Source organism: Populus alba, chromosome 14, assembly GCF_005239225.2.
Source record: "Populus alba chromosome 14, ASM523922v2, whole genome shotgun sequence".
NCBI classification, from domain to species: domain Eukaryota; kingdom Viridiplantae; phylum Streptophyta; class Magnoliopsida; order Malpighiales; family Salicaceae; genus Populus; species Populus alba.
In genome coordinates this window covers 8,829,403-8,847,546 of record NC_133297.1, presented here as the reverse complement: position 1 = coordinate 8,847,546, position 18,144 = coordinate 8,829,403, and the positions used below count along the sequence as shown (strand labels likewise).

The following is an 18,144-nucleotide window of genomic DNA, read 5'->3' as shown; positions in this document are numbered from 1 at the left end:
TTAACAAAATATATTCAGTGGAAAGAAGATCACTACGTTTACTATATTAGCCATAGCCCTATATTCATTATTATTATTATTTAGAAAGGAGCCATGTAGGGTAAATTGTTAATGACTTGAGTTGTTGCGTAAAACTCTAGAAAGACAATGCAAAATCTTGGTCTTGTCACAACGAATATTGATGATAAAGCATCACAAGGTTAATTCTCCTTTATAGTTTTAATTATACAATTCACCTTCCCAAAAAACAAAAGTCATCAAATCAAGAAACAGTCTTCAATTAATTATGGAGTAAAAGATTTGTATTCTGCTTTCTTTCTTTGAACTTGACAGAATATATGTGCAGTAAATGAGCATGAATCTGGCTAAATCAACAATCTATTAATGTTATATTGGTTTTAGCCGATGGTTAATTACTCCTCTCGAAAAGGGGGGAGGCTATGTTCAGAAATCAAATTAACCAGATAGTACATTAATGGTGAAGAGATTCTTACATTAATTAGACCTCAGAAAGAAAATGTTCCAAATTCAAGCAATAGGTGGTTATTACCATGTATATAAATTCATGTTAATTATACTGAAATACGATTCACCTAAAGATTTTGGTAACAAAGTGAAAGGATTCAGAAGGAAAGTCCATGCCAGCCGAAGAGTACTGGATGAGAATCGATGTGCATTTAATGGAAATACGAATATCCATCGAATTTAAGATACGAACTCCAAAAATACTCCTTGCATGCATATGGATAAATATAGAAAGGCAATAATTACTCTCAAAATCTGTAGATATTTATACAGCCCGATCCCACCTTGAATCCATCAAGCAAACATCCTCGACGTCTCGATAGCAAGGCTGAATATTCCTACAATGGCAGCTTTTCAATCTCCTCTCTCCTTGGCTCTGGCAATTGCACTTCTGTGTGTTTCTAGCTTTGGCTGCATCTATGCCCGCAAAGTTGGCTTCACTGTGGACCTAATCCACCGTGATTCACCACTGTCTCCTTTCTACAACTCTGAAGAGACTGACCTCCAGCGTATCAACAATGCTTTGCGTCGATCCATTAGTCGTGTCCACCACTTCGATCCAATTGCTGCTGCTTCGGTCTCTCCTAAAGCGGCTGAATCTGATGTTACATCCAACGGAGGTGAATACCTCATGAGTTTATCCTTGGGGACACCGCCTTTTAAGATTATGGGCATAGCAGATACAGGAAGTGATCTGATATGGACACAGTGCAAGCCATGCGAGAGATGTTACAAACAAGTGGATCCTCTTTTTGATCCAAAGTCTTCCAAAACTTATAGAGATTTTTCTTGTGACGCAAGGCAATGCAGCTTGCTGGATCAAAGTACTTGCTCTGGTAATATTTGCCAATACCGATATTCTTATGGTGATCGATCGTACACCATGGGAAATGTTGCTTCTGATACCATCACTTTGGATTCCACAACAGGCAGTCCAGTGTCTTTCCCTAAAACTGTCATTGGCTGTGGACACGAAAATGATGGAACCTTCAGTGACAAAGGTTCAGGTATCGTTGGCCTCGGAGCCGGTCCACTGTCCCTTATTTCTCAAATGGGTTCTTCAGTCGGTGGCAAATTCTCCTACTGTTTGGTGCCACTTTCCTCCCGAGCTGGAAACTCGAGCAAACTAAACTTTGGTGGCAACGCTGTTGTTTCAGGTCCTGGAGTTCAATCTACCCCATTATTATCTTCAGAAACCATGTCCACCTTCTACATTCTAACTCTAGAAGCCATGAGTGTTGGAAATGAGAGAATAAAATTCGGTGATTCTTCTTTGGGAACCGGTGAGGGAAACATCATCATTGATTCAGGTACAACTTTGACAATTGTTCCAGATGATTTCTTCTCCAATCTTTCAACAGCAGTAGGCAATCAAGTTGAGGGACGGCGTGCTGAGGACCCAAGTGGATTGCTGAGTGTTTGTTATAGTGCTACTTCTGATCTCAAGGTTCCTGCAATCACTGCACATTTCACCGGTGCGGATGTGAAACTTGAACCCATTAACACCTTCGTTCAAGTTTCAGACGATGTTGTGTGCTTGGCCTTCGCCTCTACTACATCAGGAATTTCAATCTACGGAAACGTTGCACAAATGAACTTCTTGGTGGAATATAACATTCAAGGGAAGTCCCTGTCTTTTAAGCCAACAGATTGCACCACAAAGTAACTCGGTAGCCATATGATAAATTTACGTTTTATTGCTTTGCGCACGTGTTAACAATATATCCACATTTGTATTGCTGGCCTCTGTTCGGAGATCAAAATCTAAACCAGTATATTTTCTTTTCCGTATCCTTTATCTGCGTGTTATGTTTTGCCTTTCATCCACAGAGTTGAGTGCATGGATTGTAGGGAATGAAGGGAGAACAAAGGAAATTTATAGGGACGAAATTTAATCTCTTTTGTTAGGGTATTAAAATGAGGAAATGAAGGAGATTAAAGTCTAGATTGAGATAGGATTTGTAGTTTAAAATATATATTTTTTTGTTTAGAAATGTATTAATTTTTAAAAATTATTTTTAATATTTATATATTAAAATAATCTAAAAATATATTGAGAAATTATTTTTAACAAAAAATAAAAAAAGAACACGGTTTGCATCCCAAACAAGCACTAAAATTCATATAATGCCACCCGCCACGCCCACAACGGTTATAATTACTGCTGAAAGTTGACGTTGATGGTATAAATATGTCAATAACACAACAGAATCTTAACTGTGCATGTCCAAGTCGATGGTTATACAGGAAATCTCAACTTTACAGTCTAAATGCATACAAAATAATACAGACACCTATTCATATGTCATTACAACGGGCATTAATGGGTCTCAGCTTGTTCCGTAGTCTAACAATTCCCACCTGAATGGACGGAACACATACAGTACCTCAGGACAACTCTTGAATAAAAGCGCCACACAGACACAAACCGCAGCAATCGCCACCATTGAGAACATTGCAGGCCTGTACAGATGAGACCTGCTGGCTGTTCCATGAACCACCTTCTGACTGCAAAGCTTGCAGTTGCGCTGAATGGGTCTCGATTCTGTATGTCCAATCTCGAAGCCACTGGTCAAACCTTCATTTTGCTTCTCGTTAATGGCAACGTTACTGTTTGAAAGATTGCTAGGGATGTCAAGCACCACATGCCCTACAACTTGTCTCTTGCTTTTCTTTTGCACCAGATGGATGTATGAGTAGTGACCACGCAAGCGAGCATAATCTTCAGGCGAGAAGCCTGTGCTGTCATGGGCATTCTTCCATGCTACAATACCCACCTGAAATGTAACATACAAGTGAAGTCTTATATAAAACGAAGACAAACTATAAATCCCCGCCAGACATGTAACAGTGATTGAGAAGCAGTCTTGGGTTCAATTTCCAAGATGTTATTCAATGACTGCTGATAAAAAAAAAAATTGCTTCCTGTCCAGACATAATTTTTTTTTTTTAAAAAAAAAAAACAACAAATGAAAGCACTACGAGGAATGGAAAACCATCCACTGGCTATGCAAAATAAAGACAAGTAATATAAACCTTGAGAAGTGGAATGATAACAAAACAAGGCCGCTATATTAAAGGCCAGAATAAAAAACAATCAAATGAAGCAAGATTTCTTTGCAAATCAGGCAATCAAAAAAGATTTGATTATATTTCAATTACCATCACTGATTATTGATGTGACAACATAAGTATGAACACAGTGATCCAGATTGAAGAGACGCAGAAAATACAACTGGTGGTGGTAAATATTCATGCCAGAGTATAAATGCAAAATTTATGAGAAAGCTCTCCTCAGAAGGTCCAGAAATTAGTTTTATTAGAAAAAGAATTACCATTCCAGGATCTTCAGTTAATGCATCCAGTACATCTTCAGAACCATCTTTACCGGCTGCAATGTGAAGAGGTGTCAAACCAGCAGGGCCTATGACATCTGGCCTAAACAAAATGCTCTCATGGCTTCCACCATCCAGTGCCTTGTCTTCGGATCCAAATTTATCAGGAACATATCTTAATAGGAGCTCCACAAGAGACCTAGAATTCCTCCTCACAGCTCTGTGAAGAAGACCCATTTCTGATAATGCTTCATTCAGAGACAACTGGTCTCCAGTACAAACAATTCCGTTGTGCAGTATGTTCAAGAGTTTTCTCACAACAGCACACCATTCATGGTCCATGGAGAACTCCATGAGCCAATTGAATCTTCTTAAAGGGAAGAGATCCATGCTAGGATTCAAGTGGCCCATTCTAGACTTTAGCTGGCTTCTGTGAAGAAGCCAGCCCATTTCATGAACGAAGTCCATCGCTTGATTTTTGGCTTCCATTTTTTCAGTTTCCCCAAAATCTGCATCTGTTTCAGTAAACTCCAATGCAGCCTCAAGCATGCGAATCTCTGAACATACATCTTCCTCTGCAACTAAAAAGGGAAAGAAGCTGCTGCTAAAGCCATGATCTTCGATCTGGATAGAAAAAAGATTGAACTTAGCATACAGAAAGGCATGTTCAAAAAAGTACAAGTATTCTTCGAAAGCAAATTTGCAAATGCTTGAAAATACTAAAGAATCGAGATGACTCAACATAGGGGTTAATTTAAAATGCAGTTTCACGAAAGAATTATCCTTGAGATAGTAATGAATTTCGCTCCAGACAAGCGTAGACACATCTAGTTCATAATCTCCTTGAGATAGTAATGAAGTTATCCCCAAATCAACCCAGATATATCTAATTCACAAAGCCACATTTGAAGAACTTCAATAGTCAATCTGTTCACTTATTAAGTTCCACTTTAATAAACACACTTATTCAGTGGAAATAAGAAAAAAAAAACCATAGATTCGAAACTAGCACATATCCAATGCTGAATAAGTAAGGATAAGAAAAGAACAGGATTGGGATGAGAAGCAAAGGCAACACCTCAATGAATCCTCTTCCAGTCAATGTGGGGATAGAGCAAGACAAGTTCACACATTGGACCTCATCATGACCTTTGAAGCTACCAACATCATCCATCAACTCCTGAGCATTATCTTGAACCATATAGTTCCCTTCTACCGCACAGAGTAATCTGAAAAACAGAAGAGGAAAGCACAAAGGTAGCTTAGCAGAACATTAAACCAACACAATAAAAAAGAGACTACACAAAATATAGGAAGCCAAAGCTTCTTATTAAACAATTCTATGTCATATGAAAACCAGCAATCATCACCTTGTGGCAGGCCGAGACAAGTTGAAGCCTTTAATACAAAATTTAGCTTTCTCAGATGCAGATATGGCAATTGGCTTGACACTCAAAATTTTGCTATAGTTGTTGCTTCTGAGAGGTAAGGATGTATCAACAACAACCTGACCTGCAACACAAAATTCACAATATTTCATTCATAAATCCTGTTACTACTAAACCATTCTTCTAGATTTCTAAATTACTTAGACAATCAAAGGCAACAAACCATTATAAACAAATGCTATCTGATGTTGCACCCTAATGTAGACCCATCCAGTTCTCCAGAAAGTGTTGTCCGATGCATCCAGAAGCCTGCTCAAACTGGAGCCAAGATCACAGCAAAGCTATACACAGGAAAAGTAAATTGTAAGGCCACAAATGTTGTCTGGAGAAGTTTGGATCAATAACAACAATCAGAGTGCATGAAGCTTACTTCTGCCCATGCAGCCTCAGCCTGACGAAGATAAATGGTCAGAATGATACAGCCAGGCCTAATGTAGCTTTCAATATCAGTGGGACTATGAGATAGCCAGTCCAGAATCTGAAAACCCAAACATTTCAGAGAATCATATTTTGTAAGGAAAGAAACATCAAACAGCAGCACTGAACAAATTAAATTTTGAGTACCTGGGAACGCAGGACAAAAGGAAAATCATTTGGTTCTTTCCCAAATAATTTAAAAACTATTCGATCTGTGCGGCTCTGAATGGTAGAAAAGGGAAAAAGTTAAACGATGAAAGTCAAAAGACAGAAAGATGCTTCGTCTGCATAATGAAATATAAATCTAGGGACAAATACAAGAAATCAACATTTCACCAAGTCTCAGATGAAAGGTGAGATGTCCTTCTAAAAAGAAATGCCTTACTACTTAAAACGGAAAATTTTGGGACAATTGTGCTTCTCTAGAATGATATAACATCGTCGTGCTAAAATATTACTTTCAATGGGACTATAGGAATATATTCTTGGTGCCAGCATACCTGAGCTTCTCCACTGGAACTAGAAGGTGACTGTGCGGAAGCTGAATCTGAATTTCCACTTGTCTGAGGAGGACTCGACTGACGGGAGTCTTGTTGTACCCATGAAGGGCAATCAAGGGAGCTAGTCCTTGCATTCACAGGAGCAGGTGATCTCTCTATATCTTCAGTGCCATCATCTGAGTCAATATAAATGTCATTCAAATCAAAGTTGTTCATCTTGACCTGTCCTGCTGTACTCTCTCGAACTTCTGAATACGTTGCAAAGTTGTTTGGAATGCTAGGTTTCAAGGAAGATGCGGTCTGTATGTTTGCACCATTAGCATCATGCAAATGCTTAACTTGTTGCGGCAAACCAGACACAGGCACTGTCAGATGCTGTTTTAAAGGTTTTGAGGGTCCTTCACCATTTGAGAGTAAAGTTGAATCTACCGCTGAGTTTCCAAATGATGTGCTCAAATCTCGAGGTTCCTGCAATTGTCCAAAGATGTTTCCTCCTCTATGTTCGACGTCATGGCTTGTAAGGCTCCTTAAAAGATGAGATAACAGATCCTGATCAGTTGTCTGGTCTGACCTATTGGCTGCAATTCAAAAGGGACAGAATTATTAAATATCAAATACATGTTACTCGTCCAACAAGATAATACAGGGTGACCCAGGTTTAGAGGGAGCAAATGAAGCCCACAACACAAAACAGCAAATCAAGGTAATATCAATGGACAAAGCGGGAATCCTCGAGGATTTAATTCTGATAGGAGAAGCATGGAGTTCCTTACAATGCATGTTTGAGAGTATCCTCAAGAGACTTATCAACAGATAGCCACTGGTCTGATCATCATTCATCGAACTTCCATTGCCAACAGCATCAGGATTTGTCTTCCTCCTCCTTTTATTATGGCCAGCCAGACGTCTACGACAACTTCTCTTTCCTTCATCGAACTCTTGAAGGACATGAAACCTGCAAAAAAGTTGACACGGCATCGGTTAAAAGAATATTTTTGGAGGAATATAAGGTACTGCAAACCATAATATGTATAAGATATTACTATTTATGTATTCATAATATGTACCTGTTCTAGTAGGGCAGTAAATAACCAATAAAGATCAGAGCATCGAGCACTTAAACACATACCTGCTGCACTGCTGACAGAAACGCTGCATAGCATTTCCCACGAGAGCTTTGCTAGCCTTGGAATGCATCTCGCAAACCTTATGCCGCCTGTGATAGTCCTTGGCATTGCTCAGATCAACCCCACAATCCTCCACCTGACAAACTGCACGGCTCAAGCCACTCCCAACTAATTTAGTCTTCTTTCCGATGCTTCCCTCCCAATTCCCTGCATCCCTTTCACCACCAAGCTTCAAACTAAGGCCACCAGTTTCTTGATCATTCAAATTGTCATCATCAATGACAACAACCCTTCTCCTTTTCTCCAATTCCCTCTTTCCTTTCTCAGCTCCCAGATTCACTTCATCGGAGCATGAGGATGAACTGTTGGACGAATTACCGGTGGCCAGAATTCCTGTCCCGACCCCAAGAGAGGAAAACTGCCTACTGATACCGGTTGATGGTACCGGATTCAAAGGGCTTGCAATAAAAAGATCGCCGTCCCATTTCCAATCATTCAAATCCCATTCTACACCTCTCTTCCCTACTGTCCGCATATCGGAGGGGGGCGTAGCATAGAAATGATGAGCTTCACCTCCAAATCTAGCCTCCATAACGAGTACCCAAAAGATCCAAAATTTCACAAACTGAACCAACACTGAGAACTAAAAAGAAAAACAGCAAAACCCCAGATAAACTAAACCAAAAAAGACGAAAGCTTTAAATGAAAATCACACCTAATCAGCGTCGCTTCTTCCCCAGAAGTACAAAAAAACCACACCCACACACCCATGATTCCAGGTAACCGCGACCCACATACCAGATTACCCTTTAATCAAACTACCCATCCCTCCAAAACCCACTTAACAAAAAACCAAAAACCCTTAGCCGACTTCCAGCTCTAGAATTTCCTCGATTGTTTCAATCATAGAAAGAAAAGTAAGCAAAAAAAGACTTAACTTGCCAGGAAGTAATTTAATAATCCTGTCTAAAGAGAAGGAAAAGAGATCGGACTTGTTGCCGGAAAGTGATGTCAAGTGAGCGAAAAGTTGGTGTAATGATGACGACGATGATGTAGAAGAGATGTGGAAATGGTAAGGTGAGAGGTATAGTACATAGAAAGATAGAAGCAATCAACAATCTTTAGTGCGTTTATTTACCTGGACATTAAAGTAAATAAAAAAAAGTTATGTAGATTAGAGGCGGGGATAACAACAGTACCATCCAACAACACCAAAATGGTGGGTCCCTTCTCACACCGCGTGTCTATCTCGCGCTCCCCGGAACCAAAACTCACAAAAAGAAAAAGATGCCTTCTTCCTCCATTTTTTTTTCTTCTTTTTTCTGTTATTTTTCTCTCATCTCGTTCATGTTGTCGTTGCTGTTGTTGTTGCGTGGACTGCTACTAAGGAGACCCCGTTTGGATACCACCACCATTTTTAATTAGTTTTGAAAGTTTTTTTGACCGGCAATGAAATGAAGTTCTGGAAAAGTGTTTTCGTTTTTGTTAATTCTATGCTAACAGACCGGGTAAGTTGCCTCTGATAGTCTCACGTGAACATTATACGTCAGCTTTATTTTGTATGGTCATTTCCCACTCCATTTTTTGTTAAAATGGCAAACATAACGTTCTTTAAGCTTTCACCGGATAATTGACACACACACACACATATAAAACAATTCAGGAAATGCTAATTTATTTTTTAATAAAAATAATAAAGTTGTGTGTAAAATAATTTAATATGACTTGACCAACTTAGAAATCGTTTGGGAACGCAGTTGAAACGGTGTTCTCAAAAAATTCAATTTTTTTTTGCTAAAATTTAATATAGTTTGTATTTTTTGAATCATTTTGATGTATTGATGTCAAAAATAATTTTTAAAAAATAAAAAAACATTATTGACATGCATTTCGACATAAAAAGTTATTTGAAAAGTAACCGCTACCATACTACCAAATATATTCTTAGTAGATCCAAAATCAACTTAGATAATTAATAATAATATAATTTGACTTATAAAAAATTCAATATGATGTTTTTATTTAAAATATCAAAACAACATATTAGATTTATTTTAATTAATTCGGGTTAACCTGTCAAATTTGTTATTAGATCATGAGACCATAATAATCTCATATAATCAAATTGAAACAAATTAATAATCTCAATTCTCAATCAACCTAATTTTGAATGGTAAAATTTTAAAAAAAATCAATTGAAAAACAAATAAAAAAAACCAACCTAAATTAACTTGTCAAACTTGTACTTCAGGTAATGAGACCGGAATAACCATATAAAAAGCAAATCAAAATAAATTATAAACTTAATTCTCAATCAACCAAAAATTCTATGATGAAATTTAAAAAAAAAAATGAAAAAAAGGCCAAAAATCAACTAAGTTAATTCATTAAACTCGCGACTTGAATCATGAGATTACGGTAACCTTGTAAAAAATAAACTGAAATCAACTATAAAAATCAATTCTCAATCGATCTTGTATTGAAGTATGAAACTATAAATAATAAATTAAAAATGACAAAAAAAAAATTACGAGTTAATCGGTTTAATCTATCTAACTCGTAATCAAAGTCATGATACTAGATAACCCTATAAAAAAACAAATAAAAACAAGTTATGAATATCAACCCCTAATAAAATTAATATTAAATGATAATATATATATATATATATGAAGCAAAGTATAGAAAAAAAAAATCATTGTTAATGAATTTATATTATCAATCAGTGAAGTACAATTTTTAATAAATTTAATATTAAATAATAAAATTTTTTAAAAAATAAAAAAGTTAAAAATAAATAATCATTGTTCACTTGTTCCAGTGAAAAGTGATATTTGAGGAGGAGAATAGAGAATTCATCTTCTATAAATAATAAATGTAATATTAAATAATAGAATTAAAAAAACAACAAAATAATTGTTACAATATGTTATAATTTATACAAATATCACGCCACTCCTTAAATATCAAATTAGACCCTTTTTGCTTAAACATGTTTTAGCATAATCTACAAAAATAGAAACACCGAACTAAGACTAGACATGCTAGCATATTTATACATTAATCTAGAATTGGCTTATTCAAGTTCAGACCGGAACTGGTTAAAAAAATATAAAAAAAAATTGACTTGGTTTTATCCAATTAAAAACTAAAACTAACACATGAACCAAGTAAAATGCAGACAAAAATCCATTAAATTTTTTAATTAAAATAATATTTTTTAAATTATCTTAAATTAATCAACTCGTAAACCAAGTCTATTGGGTTTTAAGCTACCAAGCACGAACACCAGTCACACGATCCATCTACGGTGAAGATTAGAGTCGATGCAATAAATTTCAATTTAACTACAGTAAAAATAAAAAAAAAAACACGACCATTCTTTCTCCCTCTCTGTCCCATTATCTTGCTTGAATGTTTAATTACAGAGTGTCTTCTTTCAATCTAACTACAGTAAAGACATCCGTGGCCTTGATATTTTTTCTGTAGCTTGGCCTCTTTTTACTTGATGACACATTAATCTCTAAATATGCTTTCTTGGGGTATATATATTATAATCACTGTCCAAGATGAGAAATAATGATTAGACGGGATTTTTTTGAAATAAACACAGTAGGTGAACGATTTGGAAGGTTCTTGATGGATTGCTACTTTTTCTGATACAATACACATGTATGTCCTACGCCACGAATATAAATTAAAAGAAAAACTAAAAGGTTTAGTATTTTTATAGTGGATTTGCTTTTGTTGATTATCGATTTGAATAGTAGAATGATGATTTTATCCTTCCAAAAAAAAAAAAACTCTCAAATTGCTATATTTTTAGGATTAGAATAATATTTTTATTTAATTTAGCTGTCATTTAAGAATTGTTCAAGGGTTTTATTATTCTTTTCTAATGCTGATGCACGGCGAAATGATATTGAAATACTTAGAGGCGAAAAATCATTCATCTCATAACAAAGGGCTTTTCAGGCATGCAACCTTTTGATTCACGATTAGATTATAATTTTACCCTTCACATGAAAAACATTAAGCCATTGCCACAAGGATAATTATATTATATCTTTTCACTCAAGTTTTTTTTTTTTGTTATTATTTGGTTGCCAAAGGTAATGATGTAATTTACCATTTAAATATTAATTTTTAACATGAAAAAGCTGTTGGCACGTGTAGCTCCTCCCGGTGGTTAAAAATATGATTTTATTGTGTAATTTTGTTTGTTTCTTTCCTTAATTTTGTTCTTTAATATTTATTGGTTGAGAAATAAATTGCAGGATTTATTTTTTATTGCTCTCAATAGAGTTATCAATGTCTCAAATAAGTTTCTATTTTTAGGATGATGCTCAATTTTATAAGCATATATTTTTATCATATAATTAAAAAAAAAGTTTATAAAAAAATTATTAAACTTGATATAATCCATAACAAATATCGTTGGGGGACTAAGATCAATCCAATCTATCATTATCTCAATATTGTTTTTTTTTTTTAAAGTTGTTATCTTGAAGTTTTTTAAAAAAGTTAGGCCATGTTTTTACTAATCATCAAGATTGCATTTGGATCCATGAAAACAATTGATTTAATTTGAGCTAGCTTCCATGTGGTTTAATTGGACACTTGAGTTAGCCAAAAAATCAAGTCGTGAGGTTTCAAGATTAACTAGTTCAGTCAGGTTTAATAACACTGTAAAAAATTCTTCAAGCTCTCAGTATTTTTTTTCACATTTAAAAAGATTTGTGTACTACACGACTTTATTTCGTTTAAAACAATCTAGGATTATTGGGTTAGGGAAATCCAAGGTGAATGAACCAATAGATTAAAACTAGATTACTGGCAAGTGCTACGTTGCAGGTCAAATAAAAAAAACTGACATAAAAAATAATATCTAGACATTGCTAATGTTTCTTTCTAGTAGAATTTTTTTTGAATTGTTTGGGGATTGTTGTGATATGACCCAGTTAACTTGACGGGTCCAAAAATAACTTAGATGACTAGTACAAAAAGTAGTTTAACTCAAAATAAATATTCAAGATAATGATTATTTATAAATACTGAGATGGTAGCATATTGAATTGATTCATGTCAATCTAGGTTAATGTGTCAAGTCACATGACAAGTAATGAGATCATGATAACCTCATAGAAAGCAAATCAAAATAAATCATGGAGCCTAATTTCCAATAAATCCAATGTTGAAGAATAAAATTAAAAGGAAAAAAAAAAAGCAAAAAAATGATCTGAGTCAACTCGGGTTAATCCCTAATAGAAAACAAATTAAAATAAATTATGAATCTTAATTTTCGATTAACACGGTGTTAAAGAATAAAATTAAAAAAAAAAAACCAAAAACAACCCAGGTGAACTTATGTTAATATGCCGAACACGTGACCTGAGTCATGACACGAATATAATCTTATAAAAAGCAAACTAAAACAAATCATGAAATTGAATTCTCATTCAATTCAATGTTGAAAAATTAAACTGAGAAAAAAAGTCAATTAGAGAAAGAAGAAAAAAAAAGTTAACCGAGCTAACTCGCAATCCGAGTCATAAGATTAAGATAACCTTATAAAAAGTAAATTTTTAAAAAATATGAAGCTTGGTCCCAATAAACTTAATATTAAAGGATAAAATTGAAATTGAAAATTTGATTAAAAAATGAGACAAAAAATGACTTGAAGCAAACCGAATTGACCCGCCAAACCCATGACTTGAGTTACAAGATAAAGATAACCTCATAAAAAACAAACCAAAACAAATCACGAAATTTAATTTTCAATCAACCAAATGTTGATAGATAAAATCAAGAAAAAAGATCGCTTGGAAAAAAAAAAAGAAAACAACTCAAATCAATTAAGTTAATTTTTCAAATTTATAATCTAGGTTATGAGATTAAGATAACCTTATAAAAATAAAAATTAAAAAAATTAAGAAGTTCAATCCTTAATAAATATTATATTGAAAAATATAATTAAATTTGAAAAAAAAAAACCAAAGGAAGAAAGAAAAATATTAGTCCTGTAAATAGTAATACATGAGGTGGGATATAGTAAAACTTCCTATATTAATTTTTGTTAATATTAATATTAATATTAATGTTAATGTTAATGATTCAGTAAATATTTATTAGCAAAAGAATTCAGGTGCTGATATTTTAAGGGTACTGACAACGAGCTAGTCTGACAGACACTTCGTTTAAAAGAGAGACAAACACTACTTGTATTTAATAAAAATAATTTCCTATTTTTATAATACTAGCAAAGATTTGAGTCCTAAACAATTAATTAAACTATAGGAGCTCTTTGCACCTGGCAGCTAAACATGGTTTTGACTTTGGAGAGAACATAGCAATATAACATCTGCGTGCTTATTTTAAGGTCTGTTCAGGTAATAAACCAGATTCTTTCTTGACGAGGCGAGATATTTATACATTATTAGCCTCATTTCTTGGAGTATTCTATACTTTAAATTGCATCGTGAATGCGTACAGATTTTTTTCAGATGTGTATAGATATGAAAGATGCAATATTATATAGTACTAATATATAATTAGTGTTAATTTTAGCTTGCGTATACAAGAAAAAAGGTTTAATGACATTTTTTTTACCCTTCTACTATTAGGGTTGTGGCACATTAAGGTTGTTATTTTGACAAAAATCTATTTAAAAAAAAAAAATTGGTGTTTCGATCTAATTTTTTCACATATATTTATAAAAAATTCAATATAATTTCAAAATTATTTTTTTTATCATTATTTTTTATCAGAAAAATTACTCTAAGCTTTCCTAGATTTACTTGCGATTACATTTTACCTCTGAAATTTTATAGATTACATTTTACTTGCTATAGTTTTTAATTTATATAACACTTTATATCTTGATTGAAATGTTAAAAAAAGAAGTTAATAAGATAGTTTAAAATAATTACGTGACTGTTATTATAAATGAATTAATGACTACAAAGCTCTTATAGTTCAAATATTACAACTTCATCTTAAAAACTGAAAATACAACTTCACCATATAAACTAATAACACACAAAGCCCATTAAAGATTACAATTTTTTCACAAAAACTAAAAAAAAATAAACATAGCGACCACCTTCCTTCTCTTTTCCTCACTTGTAAAGCTTGTTTGAAAATATAATTGTGGTTGTTTTTTAAAGTATTTTTTATGTTAAAATATATTAAAACAATATTTTTTATTTTTTAAAAATTATTTTTAAAATTAACACATCAAAACGATTCAAAACACATAAAAAAAATTAATTCTTTTAAAAATATGATTTGCAGTATATTCCCAAACGGCTGCATACCCACCATATCACACTATGGATATATATATTTTTTTGAAACAAAATGGCAAAAGAAAATTTATCAAAGAAAACAAAAATTCATTCGAGTTCAAGTCAATGTCTGATGCTCCCGAGTTTCTTTACTTTCCTAGCAAAATCCTTCTTCTCTTTTGACCGCTTTGTCGCCATTAAAACTAAAGTCAAATGTATAGCTTTAAATAGTTCACCATGGCAACCCCTTCCAACAAGTTCTACTGGAGAACATGAAAGTTCATGAATGTTAAAGAGCCATAAAAAGATGTAAATCTCCAACCAACCTTTCAGGAGATTTAACTTTCAGTTGCCCAGGAGTCTCTTATGGTAGAAAGTGATGTTTTTTCAAGAACGATACCTCTTTTTTACTTTTTTCCCCTTGAGAACATCGATCTCATTTGTGTTCGTACTTCATACCTGTTAAAATTAGTGATCAATATATTATCAATTTGCAAATCAATCAAGCAAATTCTTAAAGCTTTTGAAGGGGGGAATTGGGTTTTGAAATAAAATTGGTTTTAAAAAAAAATAATAAAAATAATTAATTTATAACTCACAACCTGAGTGAAATACATCACAAGTAAAGAGGAAAAAAATCGAATAAAGACAGAAGATTATGTTTTTTATTTTTATGAGATTTTGTGTTCACCAGGAGGAGAGAAGGAATCAATTAGATTTTAAAATCAATTCGGGGTATTTTTTTTGAAGATTTTGTTGTTTAAGCTGTATATTATAATATTAATAGATGTTTTAAAATCCAATATTCTCATGAATACAGTTTTTTGGGGATTGAATTATGGATTTAATCAAACATTATTGCTATTTGATTAATTATTCATAGATAAGATAGGTTGTTAATTGATGCAAGAAGCTAAATATTTACAAAATAGTCTATTTTTTGGATTTGCGAACCTAAAATGCTTTAGTATATTTATAGAGAGATATTGCAATAAATGCACAAAAAAACATTAAATTTCAAGAACTAGGTTGTTTGTTCTTGTTCTGGTATGTATTAAATACTTTAAAAAAAAAAAAATGGTGTTTTGTGTAAATAATAAGTACAAAATATTGAAAATATAGAAAAATATAAACCTTTTATGATGGTTTATGATGTATTTATATCTATGAATCTTGTCTCTTTATTTAAATGAAAGGATTATTGAGTCATTAAATCCTTGTAACACTAATGAGAAATAAGTATCTCTTACACATGCATTAATAAAGTAAAAATATGACAGGCCATGCAAGACTCTTTACATTTAGAGGTGTAGATGGAGTATATGCTTACTAAGTAAGTCTCTAGTATTGTATGCAACAAGTTCAAAAAAAAAAAAAAACCAAACTCCCCATGAAGTCCCTTGGCACTTTGGTCTAGGCTAAAAAGTCCGAGTTTAATAAAAAAATGTATGAAACTAGGCTCATATCATAGGTCACGGTCTAAGGGTATCAAAATATAAACCTAGTGTTGGGCTCAAGCCACAAACTTGAGTCTAAAAGGTAACAAGCAAAGTGGTTTGGTGCTGGACTCGGATGCAAGGCTTGAACCCAAAAACATTCTAGGTTATTAACCTGACTCAAACTTATTCTCGAATCCTTATGGAGCTTGGATTGTTATGAAAATAGGCTTATGTTAACAAAAAAAATATTAAAAAATATTAATAAATCTTGATTTATCAATACTTTTCAAGTCTTTGTAGTAAAAATATCATAGAGACTTAAAGACTTACCTAATTTTTTTTGACAAGATCGTTGATTTTTCCTTGTATAAAAAGAGGGGTGTACATCCCAGGACATGTCACTTGAAAATTCATGTATAGAGTTGTGCACCATGATTAAAAGAATGTTTTTTTTTTTAAATAACAAAATACCTGAAGAAAAACTTTATATCAATGTTAGTTCAAATTCGATGATATGCCTCCTACTGCATAAGGTTTTCCTCTTCTTCCATTCCACAATAAAACTTTCTATCTCTAAACTTCTCTGTCCCTATTAGTTAAGAATTTATAACCTATAAGTTAAGAATTTTCTAGCAAGTGAAGTGTGTTTTTGGTAGGGAGTAATTATTTGGGTTAATTGAAAATTAAGTTTTATAATTTATTTTAATTTATTTTTATATAGAGTTATTTTAATACCATGACTCAGATTGTGAATTTGGTGATTTTACTTGGGTTTTTTTAGCTATTTTTTATTTTTTTATAATTTTATTATTTAACATTAAATTGATTAAAATTCAACTTCATAATTTGTTGTTATATACTTTATATTAGGTTAACATGGTCTCATAATCTAAAACATAAATTTAACTGATTAACCTGAATTGACTTAAATCGATTTAACATGTTGTCGTCTTTATATATATAAAAATAAGAATGTCGCCTTGAATTTTTTTATCAAACTATATTTTTACCAGTCATACAAATTATTTTTGAATTTATCAAGTTCTAGGTCATATCAAATTAATTCACACATAATTTATTTTTTTATTTGTATAAGAAAAACATTAACAATGTCTAATTATTATTTTTTAAAATAATCCAACCCGACGATTCTGAAACGCGTTAGAAGAACATAGAATCCACCGCAATGTTTGCTGTGTCGAGTAATCTGGAGTTTAACATATAAGTCCAAACACCCAATACCTGTCATGTCATACAATTTCACGAACATGTTGATAGTTGAAGTGATTAAAATTGATTCCTGTCTCCAGTGTTGTTTGTTTCGTGTTGGATTTTCTTGCTTCGATAACCGGTCTCTCTTTTAGTTTCACGTGAGCTCTTCACCGAGTGATTATTGTTGCAATAGGAACCTGAACAAGCGAACTGTTTGATCATATTCAATATAATTATTAATAATAATTCGGCACTAGTTATGATTGGGTCATGGGTTTGAGGGGGCACATGAGCCCACGAATCCGACCAATCGGTGCAACCTGTATATTGTTCGCTTTACATTAATATTATACTATAGCTTAAAAAGGGTGGGTTTTTTTTTTAATTTTATTATAGAGGCAAGTACTGTTTATGAACATATAAATCATTATGGATGACATTGTGTATTTGTTAAAAATTTATTTTGGTCATCATAGTTTTTTTTTTTTCCAGTGATTTTATCCTAATTGAAGATTAATTAATTGTGATTTTTTAGGAAAACATTGGCTTAAAAGAAGAGAGACTGGAATAAAAAAGACGTCAAATATAAGTGGTATACCATAAGTTTTAGCAATAAATATACTTTCATCTTCGAACTTAAAAAATAACACAGATTATATAATTTTGATACCTTAATAATTTTCAAGTTTAATTTTGATAAAAAAAATTATTTTTATTATTTTTCAGTCCCTAACTAGAGAAAGGAAAGAGAAAAAGACCACTAGATTCTGGTGATAGAGAGAAAAAAATGACATTGACATCGATTTAGATTACTAAAACGATAGATATTTATGTCAAATAATTTCATCTGATAAA

The 18,144-nt window shown here is 32.8% G+C and overlaps 2 protein-coding genes across 2 annotated transcripts; one reads left to right on the top strand and one right to left on the bottom strand.

The window, feature by feature from the left end:
* The first annotated feature begins 868 nt into the window (after positions 1-868).
* LOC118041109 (aspartic proteinase CDR1) lies at positions 869-3,469 on the top strand. Its single transcript, XM_035048241.2, has one exon. The coding sequence runs from the start codon at positions 869-871 to the stop codon at positions 2,189-2,191; it is 1,323 nt and encodes a 440-aa protein (XP_034904132.1). The 3' UTR covers positions 2,192-3,469.
* On the bottom strand, positions 2,684-8,723 carry LOC118041110 (squamosa promoter-binding-like protein 1). Its single transcript, XM_035048242.2, has 10 exons — positions 7,355-8,723; positions 6,999-7,180; positions 6,226-6,803; positions 5,873-5,947; positions 5,679-5,786; positions 5,472-5,589; positions 5,231-5,372; positions 4,939-5,089; positions 3,861-4,484; positions 2,684-3,302 (listed from the first exon to the last, which is right to left on the bottom strand). The coding sequence occupies exons 1-10, from the start codon at positions 7,942-7,944 to the stop codon at positions 2,856-2,858; spliced, it is 3,015 nt and encodes a 1,004-aa protein (XP_034904133.1). The 5' UTR covers positions 7,945-8,723; the 3' UTR covers positions 2,684-2,855.
* Positions 8,724-18,144: the final 9,421 nt, after the last annotated feature.